The sequence below is a fragment of the Myotis myotis genome, unplaced genomic scaffold (genome assembly GCF_014108235.1).
Source record: "Myotis myotis isolate mMyoMyo1 unplaced genomic scaffold, mMyoMyo1.p scaffold_m19_p_2, whole genome shotgun sequence".
Taxonomy (NCBI): domain Eukaryota; kingdom Metazoa; phylum Chordata; class Mammalia; order Chiroptera; family Vespertilionidae; genus Myotis; species Myotis myotis.
The window spans coordinates 43,391,801-43,406,284 of NW_023416324.1; the positions used below are offsets into that span (position 1 = coordinate 43,391,801).

The window sequence follows — 14,484 nt, forward strand, 5'->3', positions numbered from 1 at the left end:
ACTAGCAAAACTGCCTATCAGGTCCAATACTAATGTTTTCCAAAAGTCAGGTTTCATTAATAAGTTGATAAAAATTTAAAAACAAAATCAGCTGTTTGTGGAAAAGTTCCAGAATGTTTTTAGTTTAGTAAGAACAAAATGAATGAAATTTGGGACTTGGGTAAACATCTGTTTGCCATTCTAAACTCTACAATGTCCAAAGCTGTGTTAGGAGGAATACATAGCAAAATGCAGCTACTTTAAAAATCACTGAAGACACAAAAGGTGCAGTTAGTTCTTCATTTAGTGTAAACATTATTCTTGAATGGAATCTCGGGCTGCTTTGCAGTTACTACTGACCTGGTGGTGTGCTCCAGAATGAGCCAGTGTAACCCAAGGAAAGGCCAGTTTTACTGATATCAGCTTGTCAGTCTTGTGTCCTGATTAACAAATGTAACTTACTTTTGCCTTACTAATAAAACTATGCTATTTAAAAAAATATTAGTATATGCATGTATATGAAGGTCTCTTAGCTCTGGCTGTACAAAGAGCAAATACTGTATTTAGGTTATCTGACTACTAATTATTACTAATTATGAATTACCTGTTTATAGAAGTTCTTTATAAGGCTAAAGACAAATCCTCTGTCCATAACAGACAACAGATCATTGAGAAAGAACGCAAGACTTGTGTTGAGTCTTTCAACCATTTCTGCGTCCTGAGAAAGAGAATAAAAAGCAAAAACAAATAAAAGTATGAGAGTTTAATGTGAGCTTGAAAAAGATTAAGAAAAAAAAAGTCATCATTACCTTCTGAAATCGTGAAACTATATCACTAGCAATTGTACTGACAAGAGCAGCAATGTCATCCATGAAACGCTCTGGAAAACGAGATTTCCTTGCTGCATTTAGTTTATCATTAAAGTATAAATGGTGCACCATGCTTTTCACCTGAAAAAAATAAATAAGTCATTAGTTTAATTTCTTACAGATGCAATTAATAGTTAGAGACTCTAAACCAGTGGTTCTCAACCTTCTGGCCCTTTAAATACAGTTCCTCATGTTGTGACCCAACCATAAAATTATTTTCATTGCTACTTCATAACTGTAATGTTGCTACTGTTATGAATCGTAATGTAAATATCTGATATGCAGGATGGGCTTAGGCGACCCCTGTGAAAGGGTCGTTAGACCGCCAAAGGGGTCGCGACCCACAGGTTGAGAACCGCTGCACAGTAGGGCTATTTTTTTCAATATACCATGTGATTTATTACATAGCTGAAAGACCTTTAGCTCCTTAAATATTTTGAAAAGTTCCCTATAATATTTTGTATATTCCAAAGAAATATTAAAAAATGCAATCCAGCCAAAACCGGTTTGGCTCAGTGGATAGAGCGTCGGTCTGCGGACTGAAAGGTCCCAGGTTTGATTCCGGTCAAGGGCATGTGCCTGGGTTGCAGGCACATCCCCAGTAGGAGATGTGCAGGAGGCAGCTGATCGATGTTTCTAACTCTCTATCTCTCTCCCTTCCTCTCTGTAAAAAATCAATAAAATATATTTTTTAAAAAAATGCAATCCAATCACAGGACCATCTTCATAAAATTACCCTGGCTGAGAATAGGGGAAAAAAAGTGTGTGTATGCAAAAGAAAAAAAAAATAGCACTCTGAAATTGTTTTAAATTAAGTCTTTCCAAGACTCAATAATTTTGCCATACCTTATCCCTGTGAGCTTTGAGAGATTAGAAACCTGGACTTCACTGTAGTGCCTATGGTATCTAGCACCTAGTATCAAATGGTGGATGTACATTAAATATGAATGACTAAATATATTACCTATATAAAATATTAGGTAAAAATTAACAAAGTGATTTAAGTTGATAAAATGTTTTTGGGTATAGATTCTTATCCCCATGTGATAATGGTAAGAAATATTCAGGGAAATTGAAGGCGAAGTTCTACATTTAGTCAATAGCAGATTCAAGTCTAAACCTTTTGACTATTTTATATTTAAGAAATCTGAACATACATTTACAACTATCAAAAAATAAATCGAATTATAATTTTGAACTTATATTAAAAGTACATGAATTACAAATTTGGTGTTTATTTTTCTAGGGAAAAAATGAGTTACCTATCATTTATGGATGGTCCCTTTTCACTTATTTGGTTAGTAAATCCCTAGAAGAAATGGCTTTCTATTCTCAATATAGGTAACATTCAATGCTGAGAATGACCCTATGACTCAGCTCCTTTTGTTTCTTTTCTACCTGTTTTTGCTGTGATTTCCTTTGTTTCTTATTTATTTTTTACATACTTTTTTTCCGGAAGAAAAAGTTCCAATGATTTCAGCTTTCTAGAGGCTGAAGAGAAAGACCCCTAGCACCAGAATGTCTGTGTTTGAAACACAGCTCTGCTATCTACAAGCAGTGTATACTTAAAGTTACTTAATCTCTCTGTGCCTTGGTAATATTTAGCCCATGGAGACAGTGCTACCACATTGTATACACCTGATAATACATATATGCACAAAAGCAATAAACAATGATGTGTGTGCATAAATATTAAGTTACTGATTCCTTTGTTTTTAATATCATTTATTGAATGAAGCAAAAAGGTTTTTTTTAATTGGCTTTAACTAGCATTTCCCTAAAAGCTTTCTAACCATAAAAGCAGTATCTATCTATGTTCGGTATGAAATCTAAAATATTGCTATTATACAGCAGCATATTCATAATAAGAATGTATCACAGGTGCTTTTAAAAAGTAGCTAGCTTCTGTAACCATCCCTAAAAAAAAAAAAAATGAACTTTATCATTCCAACTAACTTGTGCTGAGTGTTCACAATGTTTATTTAGCGATATAATATATGTAATTTTGCCTTGGAGGAACATGTAAAACCGTAAGACAACAGAAAAAGATTTCTAGTATGATGAGCTAACACAAAAGTGTTCACTAAGGAAAATAATATTTTTTAAAAAAGTGTTTATTTTGCTCACCATTAACTCAAAAAAGAACCAGGCCTGTTGCAAAGCTGATTCCCGAACGCTGCCACTGCAAACAACCCACTGCAAAGCCAGCTCCTCATGAAAAAGCTATCCAGAAGTAAATCCAAAGTTATTATCAAAGTCAAGTCTGTTAGTAACACAAACCAAATAATAATGCAACTGCAAATGAAGATATAATGAGAATAAGCAAAATAAGGCATGTGAACCATTCAATGATGCAGTGAGGACACCCATTAACGAAACGGCTATTTATACATGTAAGATAGTGGCATGTTGAATAGCTGGAAAAATTACATGTTATCTTGTAGCAAAATGTAATTTTTAAAAAACAGGTGGGAAATAGCCTCCTAAATTGTACCTGCAAACAGAAATTAGACCAAAAACTCAAAGTTACAAATAAAATCTTGTTTGTGCTTTACATACATATTTCAACATATGCAAATACATTCGTGAACTTTGCTGGTACAATTTAGAAAATACCTTTAAAATTTTAAACTTTGACATAACACATTAATTTTCAAGTTTTCAGGTATTGAAAGTCGTTTTATAAAAATGGCAGAAATGCCTGCCTTGCAATGGATATGCATACAAAGCATTTGCAAAGTAGTGTATATTAATAAGAAAAAGGACTAACAAAACTGTGCATAAGGGAAGCAAATCACCATATCTTACTAAGAGTGATAATTTTTCTAACTCATCTTCCATTTCCTGGAGATTTAAAACACAAAACAGAAGCAGTTACAGAAACAGATTAATTTGGTACATTTTTTGGCACTCTGATTGAATGATCAAATTTCAATGCACTAAAGTCCAAAAGCAGCCAATCCCAAAGATACACATTAAAATAATGTAAAATAGCCTACACTGGAAAGGGAGGCCCCAAAAGGCATCAGACAAGCAGAGCTTGCTCAACTGTGTTTTAAAATGCAATGGAAATTCTGCAATATCTCATTATCTATTTAATTGCTGAAATTATTTTCCCCCTATATGGATTGTCTTCATATGAATCTACCTTTTTAGTTGGTAAGCGTCCCGTTAATGTTTGTAAGAAACTTGACGTCTCTGTGTGCGAAGACATACGATTACAACTTCGATCCATAGCCTATGGAGTGAAGATGAATGATGACGAGATAACATTAAAGTCCGCTGTGGAATGACTTTGCAGCTCAAGGAATACATAGAATTTTTTAAATAGTGTTTTATTGTGGTTTCAGCAACCATCTATTTTATTGCTCATCTCATTTTTACCATTTTAAGTTATTTTAATGCCTTAGGAATATCAAAATGCTTCTAAAATTTTTAGATGAGTATTTTAATAATTATATAAATTCAGAGTGCTGCAAAGAATGAAACTTTTATTTGTGTGACCTATACACATGCACATATCTAGTAAGAAAATGTAAAAACATACTTCTCAACTGGTCTCAGACAAAAAAAAACCCCACCAAAACTTTTATATTCAATAAAAAATTATTAAAAGTTTAGAATGATTTCTTTCACTTTTCACTATTATCAAAAATAGTATTCAGGCTTGCCATATACTACATGAAATACAAATCAATTCTAATATTAAAATGTAATTAAATTGTTTCTACAAGAACAAAAACATTTTCCTACAAAGTCAATAAACAGATGAGAAGTACATTTGAAGGCATCATGCAGTATTAGCTATCAAGCAATTAGATTTAAGTCATCAAAACCTAATTCAACTAAGTTATAATACATTTCATACTTTGCAACACAGCACAAACTGAAAAAGTTTTTTGCTTCTGGTATTTAATCTTATAGGATGGGGAGCATATACTGTTCACATTTAATTTCTATTTTATTACCAGTATTTTTAGTCAGTGATTATGAAAAAAATAACAAGATAGTAAATGCTAAATGGAAACGATACAATAGCTACACTTTAAACCAAAAGCAAATGGAAAACTGTCAGGTTTTTCCACATAAAATATTTTTAAATTCCTACTGAAGATATGCTACCCCTAAAGTAGAAACTGTTATCAAAGTCATCAATCGCATAAGCAACAGGAACTGATATAATGATAGAGTGTATAAGGAGGGAGGGAGAAGGAGACAGGAAATAGGAAAGCAGAACAATACTGGTGCAACTGGTGGAATTCATGCATAGTAGTTGAAGAATGTGCTAAGTAAACAAAAATACACACTGTTTAATAATTAAAAAAGCAAGCCACTGAAATCACAGTATATACTAAAAAGTAATGTTCTAAAGGGAAACATCAGCAGCCAATAAAGAAACCTCTGATATAAACACCACCTGTGTTGATTCTGCACTTGGACTGGGGTTGGATCCCCATGGGGCAGCTTTTGGACCACCAGTGTTAACCCAGGAATTGGAGCGATCTAAACCCTAAGCATATAATAGAAAGCAGTTGGAAAGGAAAGAAATATTACATGTGGCATGCTATAAATTATTCTTAAAGAAATCCAGAATTTCCAATGCAAACATTTTTTAAATTAGTACTGTTAAAGCAACCAAAAATTTTAGGCACCTATAGAGTATTATTAGTTCACCAAAGTTATCTTATTACATACATTTTAAAGAATCACCAAGAACATGAACTGTACCATTTAAAGGTGATTTCTCTTTTTGTAAAGGCGTTGGTACACCTTGAAGTACCAACAACTAAAGTTCCCACAGCACACCCCTCCCCCCTCAATTTTCTTTAAAGATGGTATGAATTAGCAACAGTTAATTTACTCCGAATATAACTAGGGAATCAAAGAAAAAAATGGGAGAAAAAACATTTCATTCTTTTCTAAAAGAATTTAATTTCATTCCATATGTCATCACTGAAAACTTCTGTGCAGTAATACTCCATAATTCTACTTGATCCTGCCTTTTATTTTCTTTCAGGGACTGTCAGGAGAAATTAAGTAAAAATTTAAGAAAATAATGCCTAATATCTGTTCCTTTCTAAAAATGATGGTAAATTTGGGGTTGTGCTCAGTTTTATTGTGCTTATTGCAATGAAATCTAATGGGCTACTATACATATTAAGAAAAAAACATTCTGGAGCTATTTATAGTAATTATATCTTCATCATTACTATCACTAATTTAAAGTTAATTTAATATGCTACTAATGTGTACAACCAGAAGTGAATTATGTCTATCTGTCTCTAAAAGAGGTCATTATGATCCAGGTGAAGGAAACTGGGGCTTTAGTTCAATTTCTTAAACCTGACTGGTCAGCAGTCGGCCGGCGGCTCAGTGGTTGAGCGTCGACCTACGAACCAGGTCACAGTTTGAGTCCAGGTCAGGGCACGTGCCTGGGTTGGGGGCTCCATCCCCAGTGTGGGGTGTGCTGGAGGCAGCCAATCAATGAATCTCTCTTGTCACTGATGTTTCTCTCTCTCTTTCCCTCTCCCTTCCTCTCTCAAATCAATAAAAATAAATATATTTTTAAAAAAACCTGACTGATCATTAAAATTAATTGGGAAGGTTTATAAAATTCAGATTCTGGGCCCTACTCCCAAAAATCTTGATCCAGCAATATGGGCCTGGGAATCTGCTAATAGAACTGGAACAAATTATAACAAATTTTTTGAGGATTGTTGGAGTAAGATTTATAAAGACAAACCAAAAGAAACGAACTACAAATATCAGGACATGCGTATGGACGCAAACCAGAAAACATCAAAGGAAGAAGAGGTAAAAGAAAAGAAAGAGTAGTCACAATGTTAAGCAATTCTGTATAGACAGTATCACTTAGGGAAATGGATAGTTCATCTATAGCACTGTATTAAGTATTCGGTAGTAATAGATGGTAATCAGCAAGTAGATGCAATGATAAAAGTTTTCCAAAGTTTTCTTCTGATGGCTTCAATTTTCTCAATGAAGTAGAAGATAAAGTCAGAAGGAGGATTGGTGAGGAGGTTTTATGAGGCTTAAAGTAATAAAAAATGGCATGATACCTTTTCTGGGAGAATGGGAAGGTAAATGAAATACAGAAATATATATAACTGCTTGATAACATTAGGGCTCTCTGAGGTTTATGGTCTTTAATTTCAAATGAGACCAGTCATCATGGTATTTCTCAAGTCTTGTTCAGTGGCACAGGTGGTGACATGGCAAGGGCAGTCAACTGGATTGAACTATGGTTTATGGTTTGGTTAAGCAAGTAAAATGAAGTGGAGAAGGATAAGAGAATTGAGGTTCGATTATAATGGGTATAATTATAATGATTATGATATTTTAGCTGGCTAAATTGGAAGAAATAACATTAGGGTGGTAAGACACAGTATAAAGGTCACTGAATCAAGTAATTGGAGATTGTAGAGAAATAAAAAAATTGTTAGAATTGAGATACTAAAGAGAAAACTAGCAACTAATGGTTAAAGAACAAAATGCATGAAATTAAGATTATGAGGATTAAAGTTATTGGTAATGAGAAGATCTAGGTTATGACCATGACGGAGGCAAAGTGAAAGACAAAATCATTAAAGAAGAGTTACTTTGCCCTAGCCGGTTTGGCTCAGTGGATAGAGCGTCGGCCTGCGAACTGAAAGGTCCCGGGTTCGATTCCGGTCAAGGGCACATGCCCAGGTTGTGGGCTCGATCCCCAGTGGGGGTCTTGCAGGAGGCAGCCGATCCACGATTCTCTCTCATTGTGGATGTTTCTATCTCTCCCTCTCTCCCTCTTCCTTCCTCTCTGAAATCAATAAAAATATATTAAAAAAAAAAAAGAGTTACTTAAATGTCTAGGCCCGCGGTCGGCAAACCGCGGCTCGCGAGCCACATGCGGCTCTTTGGCAACTTGTGTGTGGCTCTTCCACAAAATACCACGTGCGGGCGCGCACGTACAGTGCAATCAAAACTTCATGGCCCATGCGCAGAAGTTGGTATTTTGTGGAAGAGCCTATATTTTGTGGAAGAGCCACACTCAAGGCGCCAAAGAGCCGCAAGTGGCTCGCAAGCCATGGTTTGTTGAGCCGCAGTTTGCCGACCATTGGTCTAGGCCAATAAACTCAAACTAAATGAAAAGCAGCTACAAATAAACTTCAAGCTTCCTTAAATTTTTCAATAAAATAAAATTACATACTATTATAAGGGATTATGACTAAAGGATACTCCAAAATAAAGGTAGCTAGCAAAAATTTTGCAACAAAGAGAAAACATAGAAAGTATTTAAATAACAATTCATACAAGGCTGTGTTGTCATAAAAAATTTCTCATTTTATGATGGCTTGCTCAAAAGTTGATGTTTATCATTTTAATATCATCAAAGGTAAGTTTATGTCATTATATCCCATTTTATAAACTACTTGAACAAAGGCAACTAATCATTCCAATATATGTAAATCGTGGATGTTGTAAGTTATCACATACATCATATAAAAGAAAACTCTAGAATCATGCTAAATGACGCATAATGCAAATCTTACAGAAACTGAGACATTTTAAAAGTATAGCCTTAAAGAAAATGGTTTCTATAGATTAACAGAATTTCTTATAATTCACAAATCAAATTCATTCTACTAAAGAATTGTATTTTATAAGTATGTAAATAATGCTAAGTACTCTCTCTATTACGAGATATAATAAAAAATAAAGACAAGGATAAAGAACTTGAGTATTTTTCCTAAACATGGAAATGTATGTGAGGTAAGGCTACAAAATGTATTTCTGATCTGTGAAAATTACTTAAAAATTGTTTAAAAGTTATTTTATGCCCTAGCCGGTTTGGCTGAATGGATAGAGCGTTGGCCTGTGGACTCACGGGCCCCAGGTTTGATTCTGGTCAACAGCACATGCCCAGGTTGCAGGCTCGATACCTAGTAAGGGGCATGCAGGGGGCAGCCAATCAATGATTCTCACTTATCATTGATATTTCTATCTCTCTCTCCTGCTCCCTTCCTCTCTGATATCAATAAAAATGTATTTTTTTTAAAAAGTTATTTTACAATGAACAATGCTTCTGAAAATGTAACATTTCTGTAACTATATGAATAGCTATAAGTAATTCTGATGTTTTTTTATCAATGTTCAAGTATTTCACCTAACAAACAAACCCAAATCTTAAAAAAATATATTCTATTGTAGTTCAGACTGTTAAATACAGACCCTAGTACATGTTTAGTAATTCTTCCTCATATCATTATTACCAAACTGAAATGCCAAAGAAAAGTTGGCTATGATTCCATAACCATAATATCTTCCTCTTTTACAATAGGAAATGTATTTACATTTGCAATGGTTTGGTCAAAACACAACATGACGTGATTTCTTGGCTTTACTGTTGTTTGTCCAGCTTGCTTAAACTCTGAAATATTTTTGTACTTTAAATATAAAAAGGGAATTAACTATTTGTTCCTTAAGTATATTTCTTTGGGTAATAAAGATTATAAATAAATAAAATATAGCTAGATCTTAGATTAGCTGGCATCTCCCTTATTATCTGATGTAATCATTAACCATCATTAAATAAATCATATAATTCTAATCCTTGTGCATCTTACATAGAGTTTTTCATAAGAAATGTAGCTCAATTACCAATCTAGATTTTTTTTGGAGAAGGACTTACATTTTGTATCACTGATGATATAGCCCTATTACCCAGCAGTCACATAGATCTGTTTTGATTCTACGTAAAAATCATTTTTCACATGATGAAAGACAGATAAAAGTGAGTAATATATAACTAGTCATCCTGGACAAATTTTAGAATTTGGCAGATTTTTTTTTTAGCAGAATGCACAAACCAGTTTGCAATAGCAAGCATATTTAATAGAAACATGAAACACTTAGTGTTTACTGACAAAATGGAAATGTACAATTTCTAACTCAAATACACTTAAAAATTCAAAATAAATTAAAACATTTGGACATTTCTCATTTGTTCATGAACTGAAAATCCAACTTATAGGCGGTTATCTTCAGTTTACCTTACTGCCGATGATTGACCGTACTTCATCATCTGGTGACGTGGGAGTCCCAGGTATATCTGGGTTACTATTACTAAGGCTCCGAGAACGATTTAAATTCAGGCTTGCAGGTCTCACAGCAGATCTAGCCATTGTGGCATAATGCACTGATCCTCCTAAACCCCCAGGACCTAGAGTTGAATATAAAACAGCACATAATTATACAAAGGAAATTAGTCAAGAAAGGACATGAACTTAATCTCTGTCACTTTACAGAATTTCACTAAGACCATGAATTGCTTTTGTTTCTGAATGAAAAATACTATAAATAAGAAAGAAAAAGACTAAAGACTTAATAATAAATACACAAAGATATTCTTATTTCACAGCAGTTGGCAATACCGTATGAATTATAAAAACAATTCTCTTCAATGTTTCTATGATTATAGAGTACATGTATAATAGAAAAACAGTCACATACATTACCGAGACACTAGGTGTACCGGTTAATAATGCGGATTTTTTCACTAGATGGAGTTACACATATGTTGATACATATGCGATTTGATATGTATGCTATTTTGTTGTATTGACAGCAAGCTTCAAAACTTCATATGTCAAATTTTCTGAAGGTGTTAACATCATAAATATTTTTACGCTTAAAAATGTCAAATTTTGTGCCAAAAAAAGAGCATTTGTAGGAAGTTTTAATTCATTATTTTGAAGAAAAAGTTATTGTATACTTCGGGAAGCTTATGGTGAACATGCTCCATCTCAAAATACTTGTGAACGCTGGTTTGACTGCTTTAAAAGTGATGATTTCAATGTGAAAGACAAAGAACGTCCAGGTCAACCAAAAAGTTTGAAGACCAACAATTACAAGCATTACTGGAGGAAGATACGTGTCAAACTCAAAAACAACTTGCAGAAAGATTAAACGTTGCTCGGCAAACAATTTCCGATCATTTACAAGCAATGGGAAAGATTTTAAAGGAAGGAAAATGGGTGCCGCATCAACTGAACGAAAGACAAATGGAAAACCGAAAAGTCATCAATAAAATGTTGCTTCAACGGCACGAAAGAAAGTCTTTTTTCCATCGAATTGTGACTGGCGATGAAAAGTGTATTTATTTTGAGAATCCCAAATGCACAAAATCATGGGTTGATCCAGGTCAACCATCAACATCGACTGCAAGGCCAAATCGCTTCAGAAAGAAGACAATGCTCTGTGTTTGGTGGGATTGGGAAGGTGTGGTGTATTATGAGCTTCTAAAATCAGGTGAAACCATTAATACTGATCGCTACCGACAACAAATAATCAATTTGAACCACGCTTTGAACACGAAACGACCAGAATGGGCCAGAAGACATGGCTAAGTAATTTTGCTTCATGATGATGCACCATCACACACTTCAAAGCCAGTTAAAGACACATTAAAAGATCTTGCCTGGGAAGTATTAACCCACCCGCTGTATTCACCAGACCTCGCTCCTTCAGATTACCACTTGTTTTGATCAATGGCACACGCACTTTCTGAGCAGCACTTCAAAATGTACAAAGAAGTGGAAAATTGGGTCTCTGAATGGTTTGCCTCAAAACAAGAAAAGTTCTATTGGGACGGTATCCACAAATTACCCGAAAGATGGGGGAAATGTGTAGCTAGCAATGGACAGTACTTTGAATAAGGCACTTTTGATGTTTCTCTTGAAATTATCGTGTTTTCTTTGATTACAAAATCCACATTAGTAACCTATACACCTAGTACACACAATGTAAGTATATCTAACATCCAAAATGCTTCAGCTTGTGTCTCTTCTTTTTCCTCTATCCTTCCTTGCTATGCCCCTTGATACAGTCAATAGAGGGACAGTCAATTTACTGTCAACATCTCTTGAAAGAGATTGTGCTTTACTTCTCTATCTTCATCAGTGAAAATCTGAACTATAACAAAAGGGCACCTTTGTGCCATATACATGTAAAAAAATCTAAAGAAAGCTTTTCTAAAAGCCCACCTTATATAAAAAAAAACAATGGAAACCTTTTCATCTAAAATCAAGCCTGACACCATTATTCAACCATGTTCTATAAACATAAATATACCCAGTGATTGCATCCACAATTTATCTCCATTTTTCTTATTTAAAGAAATCTTTCTGAATGTAATATTTGCAAATGACAAATACCTGTCAACTAATTATGTCTTTCACATCAGCATATAAAAAATGTTTTGCATAATCTGTGGTATTCTAACAGTGTACTGAATGAAAGAGTAAATGGAGGAGTATTATATGTAGTCCATAATCACCTCCACATTCAGAGCCTCAAATACTATAATTTTAAAAACCAAGAGAAGAAATTATGAAACATATGTGATATGAATTAATTACTACTATTTTTGCAATTAAGAAAAACAATGAGCTAAAACTCATATACTGTTATGCTTAGTTTTCATAATAAATGCCATAATTAATTTTCACCATTAATGTTAACCTTGTCAATTGTTGGAAAGGGCACTTACCATTATCACTAGTGATGAATGATGACTCACACAGACAAATATATGAGCAAGTTGAAAGATATGCATGATATATTCATTAACTAACTGAACATCTAATGAGTTATTCAAACTAAGATACATCCACCACCTCCAACACCACTATCATAAAAAACAAATAGCTACTTTGGGCTCTAGTATTCTGAAAGCTATCTTATCCTATCTAATAAAGAGGGAATATGCTAATTGACCTTCACGCCATTGCAAAGATGGCGGCACCCACAGCCAATAAGGAGGGAATATGCTAATTGACTGCCTGCCCTCAAAGATGGTGGTGCCCACAGCCACAAGATGGCCAGCAGGGGAGGGCAGTTAGGGGTGACCGGGCCGGCAAGGGAGGGCAGTTGGGGGGGACTGGGCCGGCAGGGGAGGGCACTTTGAGGCAACTGGGCAGGCAGGGGAGGGCAGTTGGGGGCGACCGGGCTGGCAGGGGAGGGCAGTTGGGGGGGACTGGGCCGGCAGGGGAGGGCAGTTGGGAGCGACCGAGCCGGCAGGGAAGGGCAGTTGGGGGCGACCGGGCCAGCAGGGGAGGGCAGTTGGGGAGATCGGACTGGCAGGGGAGTAGTTAAGCATCAATCAGGCTGGTAGGGGAGTGGTTAGGGGGTAATCGGGCTGGCAGGCAGAAGTGGTTAGGGGCAATCAGGCAGGCAAGCAGGCGAGCGGTTGGGAGCCAGCAGTCCCAGATTGGAGAGGGTGCAGGCTGGGCTGAGGGATACCCCCCTCCCCAGTGCACGAATTTCATGCACCAGTCCTCTAGTTTTATTAATAATGGAGAAATCAGAACTTTTCTAGAAAATAATCTTTTATATTATAGAGGTTTCAAACGTTTATCAGGGTTATTTCTTCTTTAAAGTCCAATAGGTCTGCAATGACAAATACAACATTCTCTTAATCTTAACAGGAAATAAAATGCTTCCAGAGACAAGAAGTTATTTGCAGGGTTCATTTCCAAGAATTAATTCAACCAAGATCTAATTAAAGGAAGCTGTGTAAATAATGGTGCTTTAAAATGTAACATTTATTTTACCTCCAGCACTGAATATAGTCCATGCCACTCAGTAGGCATTCAATAAATGTTTGCTGTTCATAGTAAAAAGAATAAAATACCTGGTGATGGTGAATTAGGGGAAGTATTTGGTAAGCGAAAAACATAATAGATATATGATGCAAGAAGATTGTTCCTGCCATGCTGGTCATGATTTCCTTCCAGATTTTTGTGAAGCCGATTTATAATTGATGACATCGCTTCAAAAGATGCTTGACCTAGATTAACTTTTAAGAAGGAGGAAAATATTTTTGCATTAACTTTTTTAGACTATAACTTCCAAAGAGATCAAGGTTTTGTCCTCTCTACATGCATTAAGTATAGTGATTATACATAATAATTGTATAAAGATATTGATTTTTAAAATTTATTTTTCAATTACAGTTGACATACAATAACAGGTACACAACACAGTGATTAAACAATTTGATGTTGATGTTAAAGATTATCTTGTATTAGATAAATCAAAATTACTTTTCTAAACAAAATGAAAAAAACTAATTTTACTAATTTAACATGAATATTGTATGGGTTTAGTCAAAAACAAAAGATCATCCCACAGATACCTAAATTTTGTAAACAATACAAAGCACATAGGAAAAAAAATCTATCTTGGAGAAGTAAATTCTCATTTTATTCATTTATTTTATTATTTCATTATTTTTATTTTTAATTTATCTTTATTGCTGAAAGTATTACAGATGTCCCTTTGTTTTTTATTCCCCACTGACCCCCTCCATTTTGCACCTGCCCCTCCCAAGCCTTCACCACACTAACCTATATAGCACACAATGAGCATGTGACTTTTGTTTTAAAAATATAAAAATATTAACAATGAAAGTAGATTATTAAAAATATCAACTTAAGATAGTAAGACAAGACTCTTCAATAAATGGTGTTGGGAAAATTGGACAGATACATGCAAAATAATGAAACTAGACCACCAACTTACACCATACACAAAAATAAACTCAAAATGGATAAAGGACTTAAATGTAAGACAGGAAACC

At 34.7% G+C, this 14,484-nt stretch overlaps 1 protein-coding gene across 11 annotated transcripts in view; it reads right to left on the bottom strand.

The window, feature by feature from the left end:
- The window catches only part of DOCK7 (dedicator of cytokinesis 7), a 186,164-nt gene that overhangs the window by 63,735 nt on the left and 107,945 nt on the right, over nucleotides 1–14,484 (bottom strand). For 5 of the 11 annotated variants that reach the window (XM_036352874.1, XM_036352873.1, XM_036352872.1 and 2 more), the window contains 7 exons: nucleotides 13,537–13,701; nucleotides 9,896–10,065; nucleotides 5,266–5,358; nucleotides 3,997–4,086; nucleotides 2,976–3,071; nucleotides 789–929; nucleotides 584–697 (listed from right to left, as the gene is read on the bottom strand). In XM_036352874.1, the coding sequence (XP_036208767.1) occupies nucleotides 584–697; nucleotides 789–929; nucleotides 2,976–3,071; nucleotides 3,997–4,086; nucleotides 5,266–5,358; nucleotides 9,896–10,065; nucleotides 13,537–13,701 (869 nt within the window). The remainder of the gene's footprint in view (nucleotides 1–583; nucleotides 698–788; nucleotides 930–2,975; nucleotides 3,072–3,996; nucleotides 4,087–5,265; nucleotides 5,359–9,895; nucleotides 10,066–13,536; nucleotides 13,702–14,484) is intronic. The other 6 variants (XM_036352876.1, XM_036352875.1, XM_036352878.1 and 3 more) reach the window with 2 other exon arrangements.